Below are 16,145 nucleotides of genomic sequence, written 5' to 3' on the forward strand. Positions count from 1 at the left end.
GCAAATGATAACCCTGTATACGAGACAGCAAAAGAGACACAGATGTATAGAACAGTCTTTGGGACTCTATGGGAGAGGGTGAGGGTGGGATGATTTGGGAGAATGTCATTGAAACACGTATGTTGTCATATGTGAAACGAATCACTAGTTCAGAGTCAATGCATGTTATAGGATGCTCGGGGCTGGCATGCGGGGATGATCCAGAGGGAGGATAAAGGGAGGAGGGAGGTGGGAGGGGGGTTCAGGAGGGGGAACTTATGTAAACCCGGGGCGAATTCATGTCAATGTATGGCAAAACCAACCAATATAATATTGTAAAATAATTTGCCTCCAATAAAAAATAAATTAATTATAAAAAAAAATAAAAATAAAAATCTAGGGTAGAGGTTAGACTCTCAAAAATACAATATTAAAAAAACAAAACATAGTCACAAACATTATGAAATATATATATGGAGTTTGCTTTAAAAATAGTCTTTTTGTGGCAATGTAATAGATTATAAAAATGAAAATTAAAAGAGTAATAGAGGACTTAAAAATTAAAAACAGGTTTTTTTAATTAAAAAATGTAATAGTAAAAATATATCTATGAATTTCTCTGGAGCTGTTGCAAACAGTGTGGGGTCAGTTGGGTTTCAGATAGTTCCTTGATTCGGCTTATACTTCTCAAGATCTATAGGCCCCTTCCAATGTAGTTGTTGCTAACTATAGGGCTTTAATCTGTTGCACCTTTCACTTCCAAAGCGGTTCCCTCTGTTTATTTTAGCTTCTTCTGTTTGCTGGTCTCTTCAGTGTTTAATTTCCGCCCTGACACAAGAGGGAGAAGGTGGTCACTTATTTAGGGTCACTTGTTCATTCGTGCTGTGGGGAGGGAAGAAGACTGAAAGCAAATATCACTGGAATGTGTGGGGAGTGCTCGCAGTGTTTCAGCCACACTGGGTTTGTCCCCGCTCACGGCATGTGTGCTTTCATGGTCTACACTGCTCAGGCTCCAGGTTGCTCTGACGGGAACTGTCTGAGGCGGGCCCTGAGTTGCATGCACTTCCCAGGTCTAAGCCACTCAATTTCAGGTTCTCAGTTCAGTCGCTGAGTCGTGTCCGACTCTTTGCGACCCCATGAGTCACAGCACGCCAGGCCTCCCTGTCCATCACCTACTCCTGGAGTTCACTCAAACTCACATCCATCGAGTTGGTGATGCCATCCAGCCATCTCATTCTTTGTCGTCCCCTTCTCCTCCTGCCCCCAATACCTCCCAGCATCAGAGTCTTTTCCAGTGAGTCACCTCTTCGCATGACATGGCCAAAGTATTGGAGCTTCAGCTTTAGCATCAGTCCTTCCAATGAACACCCAGGACTGATCTCCTTTAGAATAGACTGGTTGGATCTCCTTGCAGTCCAAGGGACTCTCAAGAGTCTTCTCCAACACCACAGTTTTAAAGCATCAATTCTTCGGTGATCAGTTTTCTTCACAGTCCAACTCTCACATCCATACATGACCACGGGAAAAACCATAGCCTTGACTAGACGGACCTTGGTTGGCAAAGTGATGTCTCTGCTTTTTAATATGCTATCTAGGTTGGTCATAACTTTCCTTCCAAGGAGTAAGCGTTCTCAAGTACTTCTCAAGTACTCCCCAAAGGCGCAGACTCAGTTGGGCCTGCGTTTTGTGCCCTTCCCAGGTCCGAACAGTTCAGGTGACTGGGTGCTTGGCGAGTGTAGTCACCCCCAGGTGGGGGGTGCTTCCCTATCCCAGCTGCTTGGTTCTGGATATACAGTGGGAATGCCTTCTCAGGTGTGCAGTGTGTGTCTTCTGGGGAGCTGATATCTGGTTGTGACTCTCTTGGCGGATGTCAACCGTCCAGAATCCCAAAAAGTGTTGGTTAGGAACGAAGCGTGCTTACAGTTTGGTAGAGGGTACCTCTCTGCAGCCGGGATTGCCCCTTTCCGCTCTGACTGTGTCCCACCCCCCACCTGCATGTCTCCAGCAGGGGATGGGCTGGTCTGCAGCCTGCTAGCTCTCCTCTGGTATTTGCTCAGTCCTTTGTTCTGTGAGCGAGCCTGACAGTGCCTCAGGTTAGGGCTTTTCGCAGGATAGTTCTCTCTCTCTCTCTGGCTGTCCCACATTTTGGGTCGCTATCTCACTTTCATTCTCTCAGATTGCCCTCAGGCCATTCCGGCTCAGTCCTTACCCTAAGCAATGCAGCCCTCATTTCTCTGTTCATCCCCAGCTTGTTGGTGGCGGCTGCAAGCGCTGGGAGTTGTCATTAGGCATGTAATCTGTGGATTTTAATTATCGATTGATTTTTTCCTCCTGGTTATGTGGCCCTCTGAGATTCCAAGATTCCCCGCAGACCCTGGTGAGAGTGTTTCCTGGTGTTTGGAAACTTCTAAGACTCCCTTCCCAGAATGGATCTCCATCCCTACCTCTTTTTGTCTCTCTTTTTATCTTTTTTATTTTGTCCTACCTCCTTTCGACAACAATGGGCTGCCTTTCTGGGTGCCTGATGTCCTCTGTCAGCATTCAGAAGTTGTTTTGTGGAATTTGTTCAGTGTTCAAATGTTCTTTCAATGAATTTGTGGGGGAGAAAGTGGTCTCCCCATCCTATTCCTCCGCCATCTTAGGACCGCCCCCTTAATTTGCTTTCAAGTTTGGAATATATAGATTATCAACTTACCTCTAAAAGAGATTGCAAGAGATCATGTTTTCCTGAATCCCTTCCTCTATATGCCCCAGTTTACACCTTCTGTTGTAAGTAACTATGTATTATATTGTTCTCTGGTTTATAATTTCTGTAATTCATTTGTAAATGTTTCTATTTTTCTTAATTTTCCCCTTAACTTCCCCTTCTTTCTTACCTCAAAGGTAATATACCAAATTTTCACTTTTATTTTTTACATAACATTCTTTCTTGGAAATTCTTTCATGTCTGGATAACTTTTTCACTCATTTTACAGCTGTATGTACAGCTGTTAGTGTCACATTATAAACCATTATTTATAACATATCAGTTTATGGTACGTATCTTAGATTATTCAAGCAATGATCTATGAATATTCAGGTAGTTTGAATATTATGCAATTACACATGATGCTATGATGAGTAGTCTTGTGCCTATGTGTTTTCATTGTTTGACCTATGATTGATAGTGACCTAAAGTATAAATAACCCAAGAAAACTAGAGACTGATAGAAATATATTCAAAACACTCAATGAAAACTTTTCTCACAATTTTTATGTCATATCTAGCATTATTATTTTTTTATCAAAATGAAAGAGAATTCTGCTGTACACTTATATAAATTTGAAGTTTAGATATTTCACAGTAGATCTACTTTTTCTATTCAGTGGACTAAATGCATTTGTTTGTGTAGGTTATGATGAAGCATCATATGAAAAGGTTATGCTTAACCATCAGGATTCGGTGACAAAAACCCAAATGCAATTAAAGAAGCAAAGAACTCTCAAAAAGGAAAGACTCTCTAGTAAGCATCATAATCGTAAATAACTTCATATCATTTTAAATTAAACTTATCAGATCTTTTTTGTTTCCTGAAGATATATCTCAGCATATGTTTGTATGGATAAAATTTTACATTTTGATTTAAAGTATGAATACTTTAAGGCAGCTTGAAAACAAAAATGAAGTTCTTGATACAGTTTAGTTGGAATTTCTGACCGTAAGACTATTTCATGCTCAGTATCCATTAAGGACAATAATAGATCAGTAGTTATCTCACTAAGGCTATGTACCTTTCAGCCAACCTGGGAACTTTCTGCTCCAAATGACCAGTGGCTGCCTCTGACCTCTGTCAGTGTCTTTTTGCTTTAGGCTACAATGTCAGTAAGCTACAAAGAGGTCAGTAACTCAGAAAACAAATGGGGACTCAGAAGAGTCCAGGGAAAGAGCTTGAATGGTCTGTTGGAAGTCTTCCAGAGCATCTTTTTGGCTGGGTCTCCACACAAAGGGGATAGCCTTTATGGTAACTCCTTAGAAATGTGCCATCACATCCCTGTGGGCAGCATGCAGATGTGTTAGTCGCCAAAGAATCCCATCAAAAGTCCCATCAATACATTTAAAATAAATAATTTGAGGAAGAGAGGGCCCAAAGATTTGCAAACATCTCCTCTGGAATAAGATTTTTATCTGCTACAGGTCACACACTGGAATTTCACTTGGACACTAGGTCCTTGTCTATATTAATGGCCCAGCTATGTTGTCCCATATGGATCAACAGGATGTTCAGTCCTTGTGGGATGGTGCTTCTCTGGGCCCACCAGAAAGATGTCTTCAATATAGCAAGGCTATCATTCCCTCTGTGAATGGGACTTTATCTCAGTCATGCTCTACCCATTGAAGATAGGCAAATGGGGAATGGAGAGATCCCTGTGGAAGGACATTAGTGGCATATTTCAATTAATTCTACATAGGGATAAATTGATCATTGTCATTGGCATGAAGAGAGATGCTGAAAAGTATTCAAGTTGTTGATTGCTGTATACTGAGTTCCTTTACCTTGGGTAACAGCTTCTGTGACAGTCACAATACCAGTGTGAGGTTGGTACTTAAACTTTGTGCAGCCTTAATCATGTTAGTCTGCAGGCACCTGAGGTTTTGTGCACAGGTCTGATGGGGCTATTTTTTTTTTCCCTGATAGGGCTATTGAATGCAGATATAGTCTGTGGAATTTGTTGGCTTGTTCAAGCTCAGCAACAAGGGCAGCTGTTTATTTTTTACACCCAGCATGTCAGTATTGTTATTGGTATTTAACAGATAAGGGTTCTAGGTCCTGATAGTTGGGTGGCTCAAGATCTTCCAGCTGCCCATTAAAATATCCTAACAGTATCAAATCCTGCCACAGTTTGGGAGTGAATGCGAGTGACGGGTCACCTAAGTAATACATCTCTACCAATAATACATTCAGCAGTGAAGGCAATAACAATGCAGCGTACCATAGTCTGACCTAGAAAAGGTTTCTGTTTGTGGTGGTGGCCCCAAAACAGCATTATCTGTTTCTCCCTCATTCTAGTGCCAAGGCTTGTGAGGATTACAGATATTAGTGTACCATGATCCAAAAAGCCCAAGAATTGCAATTCTCCTCCAACTTCCTTTTGAACTTTGTCCTGGAATAGGTTCTCATATCTTTACCGGGGAAATAGGTGCTTTAGTATAGCCCTATTTTTATTTTTGAAAGCTGAGAATCACAATAAGTGTATATGCTAGTTTCTGATCCATCTCAAGATTCAGTGATAAAAGTATAGAAAATACACTTGCTTTATTCATAGCGGCCACCACAAAGTGGACTGTAGTGGGGCTACATGTTAGGTCCTCATGGCCCATAGTGTAACAAGAGTACCTCGGTGGAGATTGTTAATTTATTCCATTGATACCCCGTTGTGTGGGAATCAGGGGCAACAGATTTTAGGTAAGGACAATTCAGTTCAGTTCAGTCGCTCAGTCGTGTCTGACTCTTTGTGACCCCATGAATCACAGCACACCAGGCCTCCCTGTCCATCACCAAATCCCGGAGTTCATTCAAACTCATGTCCATCAAGTCGGTAATGCCATCCAGCCATCTCATTCTCTGTCGTCCCCTTCTCCTCCTGCCCCCAATCCTTCCCAGCATCAGAGTCTTTTCCAGTGAGTCAACTCGTCGCATGAGGTGGCCAAAGTATTGGAGTTTCAGCTTTAGCATCAGTCCTTCCAATGAACACCCAGGATTGATCTCCTCTAGAATGGACTGGCTGAATTCTCCTTGAGAATCAAGGGATTCTCAAGAGTCTTCTCTAGTACCACAGTTCAAAAGCATCAATTCTTCGGTGCTCAGCTTTCTTCACAGTCCAACTCTCACATCCATACATGACCACTGGAAAAACCATAGCCTTGACTAGACGACCTTGGTTGGCAAAGTAATGTCTCTGCTTTTTAATATACTGTCTAGGTTGGTCATAACTTTCCTTCCAAGGAGTAAGCGTCTTTTAATTTCATGGCTGCAGTCATCATCCGCAGTGATTTTGGAGCCCAAAAAAATAAAGTCTGACACCGTTTCCACTGTTTCCCCATCTATTTCCCAAGAAGTGATGGGACCAGATGCCATTATCTTCGTTTTCTGAATGTTGAGCTTCAAGCCAACCTTTTCACTCTCCTCTTTCACTTTCATCAAGAGGCTTTTGAGTTCCTCTTCACTTTCTGCCATAAGGGTGGTGTCATCTGCATATCTGAGGTTATTGATATCTCTCCCAGCAATCTTGATTCCAGCTTGTGCTTCTTCCAGCACAGTGTTCCTCATGATGTACTCTGTATAGAAGTTAAATAAGCAGGGTGACAATATACAACCTTGACGCACTCCTTTTCCTATTTGGAACCAGTCTGTTGTTCCATGTCCAGTTCTGACTGTTGCTTCCTGACCTGCATACAGGTTTCTCAAGAGGCAGGTCAGGTGGTCTGGGATTCCCATCTCTTTCAGAATGTTCCACAGTATATTGTGATCCACACAGTCAAAGGCTTTGGGATAGTCAATGAAGCAGAAATAGATGTTTTTCTGGAACTCTTGCTTTCTCCATGATCCAGCGGATGTTGGCAATTTGATCTCTGGTTCTTCTTCTAAAACCCGCTTGAACATCTGGAAGATCACGGTTCACATATTGCTGAAGCCTAGCTTGGAGAATTTTGAGCATGACTTTACTAGCATGTGAGATGAGTGCAATTGTTTGATAGTTTGAGCATTCTTTGGCATTCCCTTTCTTTGGGATTGGAATGAAGACTGACCTTTTCCAGTCCTGGTAAAGTCATTGCCCATAATATACAGTAGAGGGAGCATTATTATATCACTTTTTCTTTCTGGCAGCCGCCAATTTTTGGATGCCTGAAATTTACCAATTAAGATCTGACCATGTGACAACTAATTGACACAAACTTATGAAGAAGTTTGATTGAGCTTGATAGCCAATTAAGATTCACAAAGGTGAACCTAGAAATCTGAATCTGTTAAGACCCAAGTCTCTGAAGATCTCTTCAGGTCACTGGGCAGTGATTGGAAAGTCCTTTACATCCTTTTTCATTAAAGTCATCAGTCTCTGTCAGGACTCAGAACTAACAATAGTCATAGAGTATATAACTCAGGTTTCTGGGTCTCTGATGACTTTTATGTCCATCTCTGGAGAACCATAATCATGAACTCAGAAATTATTTCCCTAGCTCTCTTAGAGTCCCTCTGTTCAATCTCTAATTTGACTCACTGGGGAAACTGATGCGAGTTTGGAGGCTAAAGTGAAGGACCAATATTTCCCTCAAACTAAAAGTCTTAACAATTTATGAGAACCTTCTAAGTGTGCTCTGTGGCCTCCACCAGCACTTTCTGAGACTCATTGGCATTACTGGCTGAGTGTTCCATTGGACAACCTTGCAGTAATCCACTTACATAGTCCAAGAATGACCCAAATCGTCTCTAACACCTTCTAAAAGGGCTCTGTGGGATCTAAAGAGATTTCACTTTTTCAGAAAGCATTATGTTTCATTGGTCACTTTGCTCACTGTGCCAGTTTCTCAAAGAGCTGATAGTTGTCAAGTTGGCCAATTAAGATAACAAACTGTACAAAGTAAAGTTAAGCCTTTATTCATTTACTCTGATAGTATAAACAATAATCGAAACAGAAAAGGGCTGAAGCTCCACTAGTCTTCCATTTTCCCCACAGAATAGCACTGGGAAAGGGTCAGGTGTGTCATTATAGACAGAAGAGAGTGGAGGCAACATCCCACTGCCTCCAACAAAAGGCTCCCACTGTTTTAAGGACCCTGGGCCCAGGGAAAAACAAAGTTTGGAGTGGATAAGTTCTTTACACTGAGTCAGACTGAGAAGAGTGTTTTCCAAGTATGCCTAATAAGATGGTCTAGGTAGGGACATCTGAATAGTACAGTGTCTCAAGGAAGCATCTGTATGGAGGTTCCTGGGCAGAAAAGTTTAAGATCATGGTCAGCTGGAAGTGTAGGTTAAGGGTCAGCCTGAATGCAACTATTTCTAGTGCCTGGAACTGTACATTGTTAGTGTAGGGTTGGAAGCTTTCCCAAATAAGGACTGACAATTTGGTAATTTCTTATGTTATAAAAGGTCATATATAGTGTTTTAACATAGAATTGAAACATCAGTGTGTTTACACACACACACATGTGCATTCATATGTAGCTAAACTACATACACATAAAAGTGAATATATATATATGCATATACCCATACATAGACATATTTGCAAACAGTTCTTACAGACCCCTTCAATTCCAGGTAATGCACTTAGGGCTTGTTCTTGCCTTCCTTCATTTTATATGTGTATGTCCTTCCACAGCGTGGATCCTGACTTTCAGAAACATCAACACACTTATATATTAAGCCATCTTAGAATACTTGTAAAACTGTTTCACAATCACTTAACTGATACAAATAGAAAAAAGCCTACTGAAATTTTTGTGAATGTTTTTGTGCCCACTCTCTTGTCTAAGAAGGAGTTGTTGTTCAGTAGCTCAGTCATGTTCAACTCTTTGCCACCCTATGGACTGCAGCACATCAGGCTTCCCTGTCCATCATTATCTTCCTGAGTTTGCTCAAACTCATGTTCATTGAATCAATGATGCCATCTGACCATCTCATCCTCTATCGCCCTTTCTCCTCCTGCCCTCAATCTTTCCCAGCATCGGTATCTTTTCCAATGAGTCAGCCCTTCACATCAGGTAGACCAAGTATTGGATATAGCATCAGTCCTTTCAATGAATATTCAGGGTTTATTTCCTTTAGGATTGACTGGTTTGATCTCCTTGCAGTTCAAGGGGCTCTCAAGAGTCTTCTCCAGCACCACAGTTAGAAAGTGTCAATTCTTCAGTGCTCAGTCTTCTTTATGGTCCAACTCTCAAGTCTGTACATGACTACTGGAAAAACCATAACTTTGACTAGACAAATCTTTGTCAACAAAGTAATGTCTCTTCTTTTTAATACACTGTCTAGGTTTGTCATAGGTTTTCTTCCAAGGAGCAAGCATCTTTTAATTTCATGGCCGCAGTCACTGTCCACAGTGATTTTGGAGCCCAAGAAAATAAAGTCTGTCACAGATTCCATTTTTTCCCCTGTTTGTTTACCCTGAAGTGATGGGACCAAGATGCCATGATCATAGTTTTTTGAATGTTGAGTTTTAAGCCAGCTTTTTCACTCTCCTCTTTCACCTTCATCAAGAGGCTCTTTAGTTCCTTTTCACTTTCTGCCATTAGGGTGGTGTCATCTGCATGTCTGAGTTTATTTGATGTCTCCCAGCAATCTTGATTCTAGTTTGAGCTTCATCCAGCCTGGCATTTCGTGTGATGTACTCTGCCTGTAAGTTAATTAAACAGAGTGACAATATACAGCCTTGAAATACTCCTTTCCCAATTGGGAACCAGTCTGTTGTTTCATGTCCAGGTCTAACTGTTGCTTCTTGACCTGTATACAGGTTTCTCAGGAGGCAGGTCAGTTGTCTGGTATTCCCATCTCTTTAAGAATTTTCCACGGTTTGTTGTGATCCACACAGTCAAAGGCCTTAGTGTAGTCAGTGAAGCAGAAGTAGATGTTTTTCTGAAATTCTCTTGCTTTTCTTTATGATCCAATAGATGTGGGCGATTTGTTGTCTGGTTCTTCTGCCTTTTCTAAAACCAGTTTGTACATCTGGAAGTTCTCGGTTCATGTACTGTTGAAGCCCTTCTTGAAGGATTTTGAGCATTACCTTGCATGCATGTGAAATGAGCACAAATGTGCAGTAATTTGAACATTCTTTGGCTTTGCCCTTTCTTTGGATTGGAATGAAAATTGACCTTTTCTAGTTCTTTGGCCACTGCTGAGTTTTCCAAATTTGCTGGCATATTGAGTGCAGCACTTTAAAAGCATCATCTTTTAGGCTTTTTCAATAGCCCAGCTGGAATTCCATCACTTACACTAGCTTTGTTCATAGAAATGCTTCCTAAGACCCACTTGAATTCACATTCACAGATGTCTCACTCTCTCCTGGTCATTAAGACCTTTTTTTTTGGTACAGTTCTTCTGTGTATTCTTGTTACCTCTTCTTAATCTTCTCTGCTTCTATTAGGTTGTTACCATTTTTCTGTCCTTTACTGTGCCCATCTTTTCATGAACTGTTCCCATGGTATCTCTAATTTTCTTGAAGAGATCTCTAGTTTTTCCCATTCTACTGTTTTCCTCTCTTTCTTTGCATTGATCACTTAGGAAGGCTTTCTTATTTCTCCTTGATATTCTTGGGAACTCTGTATTCAGATGGATATATCTTTCCCTTTTGCTTCTCTTCTTTTCTCAGCTCATTGTAAGGCCTCCTCAGACAAGTATTTTGCCTTCTTGAATTTCTTTTTCTTTGGATGGTTTTGTTCACCACCTCTTATACAGTGTTACAAACATCTGTCCATAGTTCTTCAGGCACTCTTTCTATCAGATCTAATTCTTTGAATCATAGATCACTGTATAATCATAAGGGATTTGATTTAGGTGATACCTGAATGACCTAGGGGTTTTTCCCTACTTTCTTCAATTTATGTCTGAATTTTGCAATAAGGAGCTCATGATCTGAGCCACATTCAGCTCCGGGTCTTGTTTTATTGACTGTATAGAGCTTCTGTTTCTTCAACTGCAAAGAATATGATCAGTCTTATTTCAGTATTGATCATCTGGTAATGTCCATTTGTAGAGTCGTCTCTTGTGTTGTTGGGAGAGTGTTAGCTGTGACCAGTGCATTCCCTTGGCAAAACTCTATTATCCTTGCCCTACTTCATTTTGTACTCCAAGGTCAAATTTGCTTTTTACTCTAGGTATCTCTTGACTTCCTATGTTTTCATTTTAATCCCCTGTGATGAAAAGGAGACCTTGTTTTGGTGTTAGTCCTAGAAGGTCTTACAGGTCTTCATAGAACCGTTCAACTTTAGCTTCTTTGGCATCAGTTGTTGGGGCATAGACTTGAATTATTGTGATGTTGAATGGCTTGCCTTGGAAGCAAACTGAGATCGTTTTGTAGTTTTTGAGATTGTACCCAAGTACTGCATTTCAGATTCTCGTGTTGACTATGAGGGCTTCTCCATTTCCTCTAAGGGATTCTTGCCTGCAGTAGTAGATATAATGGTCATCTGAATTAAATTTGCCCAATTCTGTCCATTTTAGTTCACTGATTCCTAAAATGTTAGTGTTTACTCTTGCCATCTCCTGTTTAACCACATCCAATTTACTTTGATTCATGTACCTAACATTCCAGATTCCTATGCAATATTGCTTTTTATGGCATCAGACTTTACTTTCACCACCAGACACATCCAAAACTGGGCCTAATTTCCACTTTGACTCAGCCTCTTCAGTCTTTCTGAAGCTATTTCTTCACTCTTCCCCAGTAGCATATTGGACACCTACCTACCTGGAGGACTCTTTCAGTGTCATATCTTCTTGCCTTTTTCATACTGTTCATGGGGTTCTCAAAGCAAGAATGCAGAAGTCATTTGTCGTTTCCTTCTCCAGTGAACCACATTTCATCAGAAGTCTCCACCATAAGCCATCTGTCTTGGCTGGTGCCGCACAGCATGGCTCATAGTTTTATTGAGTTACCCAAGGCTGTGATCCATGTGATCATTTTGGTTAGTTTTCTGTGATTGTGGTTTTCATTCTGTCTGCCATCTGATAGAAGAGGAGAAGAGGCTTCTGGAAGCTTCTTTAAGGGACTGGCTGTGGGGAAACCTGGGTCTTACTCTGGTGGGCTGGGCCGTACTCAGTAAATCTGTTATCCAATTTTATGCTGATGGATGGAGCTGTGCTCCCTCCCTGTAGTTTGACCTGAGGCGGCCCAGTCCTAGAGTCTGCAGTCTCTGTGTCAGGGCTGTAGGCTCTTTAGTGGGACCCATGGCAATCTCCTCCAAGAGGACTTAATACCAACATGCCACACCTCCCAGGACTGCTGCTGCCAGTGCTCCTGTTCCCATGTTAGTCCACTGCTGAATCATGCCTCTACAGGAGACCCTCAAACACTCTCAGGCAGGTCTGGCTTAGACTCTTGTAGGGGTCACTGGTCCTTTCCCTGGGTCCTGGTGCACATAAGGTTTTGTTTGTGCCCTTCAAGCATCTGTGGCTGGTTTGAGGTTTGATTTTAATGTTATTGTCTCCATCCTACTGCCTTGTTGTGGCATCTCTTTTGTCCTGGGACATAGAGTATCTTTTTCTTGGTGGATTCCAACATCCTCCTGTCAGTGGTGGTTCAGCAGCTAATCATTGTTCAGTAGTTGATGAGTTACTTGGATCTTTGCTTATTTTTTCCTTCAGCAGCTTCAAGTTTGCTTTCAATGTTAGTCTTCCTGTTTTTTAATTTAGTTTTGTTTTTTTGAATATGTAAAACATGAACCTTTTCCCAAAACTAATAAATGGGCTGCTGCTGCTGCTGCTAAGTCACTTCAGTCATGTCCAACTCTGTGTCATTCGTTTCTTATACCTTCCCTGCATTTCTTAGTCCTCACCCTCCTTTTGTAGGTATCCAACTAAATTGTTTTTTTGGTTTTTCTTCTCCATGTTTGATTGAAAAATAACTTTTTCCCCTGTTTTTGTATTTCTTTCTTATGTCCCTTTCTTTCACAAAAGGTAGCATGCAAGATACTCATTTCAGTTTTGTTTTTTTTTTTCACTTAATACTACCTTCTTGAAATCCCTCTAAATCGTTTTGTAGAGGTTTTGTTGCATTTTCTTTGCAGCAATAGGTACACTTGTTTATACTACCAAGTACTGTAATTTATACTTTACCATAGTTTATAATATATACTTTAGTTTGATTCAACCAATCAACCAAAGATCAACCAATCTTCTATGTTTATATATTTGCTGATTTTAATTATTTTGTTATTACACATAATATTGTAATGGAAAACTTGTACATATACATTTTCATTGTTTGGTGTATAAATACGTATTTACCTAAAATGTAAATAACACAAGAAAACTGGAGACTAATATACAAATATTTGATTCCTAGGAATGTTTATGAAACAGACAGCTTCAACTTACATCTATCAGAATTGATCTCACAATTTTCATGTGGATCTAGCATTGTGGCAATTTATTTAAAATTTTATTAAAATAAGAGAAACTGTTATTGCACAATTATTATAAACTTGAAATTAGAAATTTCACAATAATATCTGTTTTATTCACTAGTGGACTAAATGTATTTCTCTATATAGCTCATGATAAAGTACAAGATAAAAAGCGCATGCATGAGAATCAAGATTCAAAAATCCAACAACATGTAAAGAAAGGAAAAAGTCACAGAAGGGAAGGACACACTAGTAAGTATAATAAGTATAGATAATTTTTAATAAATATTTTAAATTAAACTCATCATCTTTTTTCTTTGGTTCACGTATATGTATGTGGCATGTATTTTATTTTAAAGATTATTTTTCTTATTTATTTTTATTGAAGTATACTTGGTTTTTGTTGTTGTTAATTGCTGTTATATACCAGAGTGATTCAGTTATACATATATATATACATACTCTTTTTTTAAATATTCTTTTCCATTTTGGTTTATCATTGTTGCTGTTGCTGTTTAGTTGCTGAGTCATGTCCAGCTCTTTTGTGACTTCATGGATGATAACCCATCCTGCTCATCTGTCCATGGGATTTCCCAGGCAGGAATTCTGGAATGGGTTGCCGTTTCCTTCTTTTCCATTCTGGTTTATCATAGGATATTTTTTTTCAGTTGGAGTGTAATTGCTTTACAATGTTATGTTGTGTTAGTTTCTGCTGTACAACAACATGAATCGGCTGTAAGTATACATGAATTCCTTCCCTCTTGGATCTTTCTCACCCTATGCCCCCCCTGCCACCCATCTACTTCTCCACAGAGCAACGAGTTGAGCTCCCTGTGTTGTACACAGGTTCTCACCAGCTATCTATTTTATAGATGGTAGTGTATTTATGTCAGTCCCAATCTCTCAGTTTGTCCTGACTTCTCCTTCCCTTTCTCTGTCCAAAGGTCCGTTCTGTATGCCTGCATGTCTTTTCTTTCTCTGCATATAGGTTTATCAGTACCATTTTTATAGATTTCATATATATTTGTTAATATTTGATATTTGTTTTTCTCTTTTTGACTGACTTCACTTTGTATGACAGATTCTAGGTTCAACCATGTGACTACAAATGACCCAATATCTTTCTTTTGTATGACTGAGTAATATTCCATTGTATATACATACTATATCTTCTTTATCCATTCATCTGTCAAGGAATATCTAGATTGCTTCCATGTCCTAGCTATTGTAAATAGTGCTGCAATGAACATTGAAGTGCATGTGTATTTTTGAATTATGGTTTTCTCAGGGTACATGCCCAATAGGGGGATTGCTGGGTCATATGATAGTTCTATTTTTAGTTTTTTAAGGAACCCTCATACTGTTCTCCATAGTTCAGTTCAGTTCAGTCTCTCAGTCGTGTCCAACTGTGTACGACCCCATGAACTGAAGCACGCCAGGCCTCCCTGTCCATCACCAACTCCCGCAGTCCACCCAAACCCATGTCCATTGAGTCATTGATGCCATCCAACCATCTCATCCTCTGTCGTCCCCTTCTCCTCCTGCCCTCAATCTTTCCCAGCATCAGGGTCTTTTCAAATGAGTCAGCCCTTCACATCAGATGGCCAAAGTATTGGAGTTTCATCTTCAACATCAGGCATTCCAATGAACACCCAGGACTGATCTCCTTTAGGATGGACTGGTTGGATCTCCTTGCAGTCCAAGGGACTATCAAGAGTCTTCTCCAACACCACAGTTCAAAAGTATCAATTCTTCTGCGCTCAGCATTAAGCCTATAATAATCAATTGACTCTCCAAATACCTGAGGCCTCATCCACAGGCCAGATGGGGTTACTGAAATGGAGAAATAGTCTTGTAGAGAACTTTTGCTTCATTAAGCTCAGTAATGAGTTTTTAATCCTCTGGGTAGTTACTTTGGCCATTGAAGGCACTAGGTACTGGTAGTTTGTTAGGTTCAGTTTTTTATGACGGGCCACTGATATGGCCTCAGTTGTAGGATTTCTGAACATGATTGGGGACACACACAGACACAGACAGACACACACACACACAGACACACACACACACACACACACTTTCCCCTCATCTTGCTCCAAAAAGACCAAAGAATGAAATTCTTCCTCACCTCACCATCCTCATGTTGGGGAGAGGGGAGATCTGTAAAACATCCTCATGTTCCCAGTGGGGACACAAGGACCTTGGCCTAACTCATAGTCTTGTTTATTTTTAAAGTTAAGAGATCTGGATACAAGTAAGGGGATGCACTCTGATTCATGTCAAGATTCACTGGAAGGGTTGGAGAGAATGTTACTTTCATTAGTCATAGGAGTTATCAGTGTGTGGACCCCATTGTGCCCAAAGGTCATTATCTAGTCCCAGATATCTGATGGAGAGCCTGTCAGTCTCCTCCTTGAGACCTACTGTTGGGTAAGAAAACCCATAGATGTCTTTGGGAAAGATCTTGACCCTGTGATCCAGAAGTAAGTACCCTGTTACTGTTTTTACATCACTCTGACTACTAGTGAAAAGTTAGTGTCTTGCCAGTAGCTTCTTTTTCTTTGCTTGGAAAGTTTTCAGTTCACATATAGATTGTGCCATGAACCAGATGACATCACTTTATAAGGAGTTTAATTGAGCCAGGTAACTAGTTAGAGTGGCAAGAATGAACTTAGATCTGAATCTGGTAAACAGTTTCATCATTTACTTTTCTCACTTTTTTTGTTGAATCAAGGGACTATCAAGTGGCTTGCAGAGCACCTTAATGGGTGGCTGTAAGGGTGGGCCAAAAAAGTTTTTTGAGAACTAAGTTTTTTGAGAATTAAGAACTAAAAAATTGTTTGAAAACTCAAAAATTTTTTGAGAATTGTTTGAGAACTAACCACCATTGGACCAGTCAAGAGCAAATAATAGCTAGTAAAGGAAGGAGAGGCTCAGGTGTACATGACTTTTCTCCCACCTACCCCATTCTTCATCCTCCTGGGCATAGTAGCCATGGAAGATGTTCTGAAAGAGAGGGTCTGCAGTGCCACACCAGAAAATGTGCTGCTGTCTCCAGTTAACTTTAACA

At 40.4% G+C, this 16,145-nt stretch overlaps 1 protein-coding gene across 1 annotated transcript in view; it reads left to right on the forward strand.

Annotated features, from left to right (window-relative positions):
* The window catches only part of CCDC7 (coiled-coil domain containing 7), a 279,639-nt gene that overhangs the window by 96,679 nt on the left and 166,815 nt on the right, over positions 1–16,145 (forward strand). Inside the window, exon 20 of the mRNA XM_088844150.1 lies at positions 3,372–3,482. Coding sequence (XP_088700276.1) covers positions 3,372–3,482 — 111 coding nt within the window. The remainder of the gene's footprint in view (positions 1–3,371; positions 3,483–16,145) is intronic.

This window comes from Moschus berezovskii, chromosome 15 (assembly GCF_049115385.1).
Source record: "Moschus berezovskii isolate FMDL1 chromosome 15, NW_MosBer_1.0, whole genome shotgun sequence".
NCBI lineage: Eukaryota > Metazoa > Chordata > Mammalia > Artiodactyla > Moschidae > Moschus > Moschus berezovskii.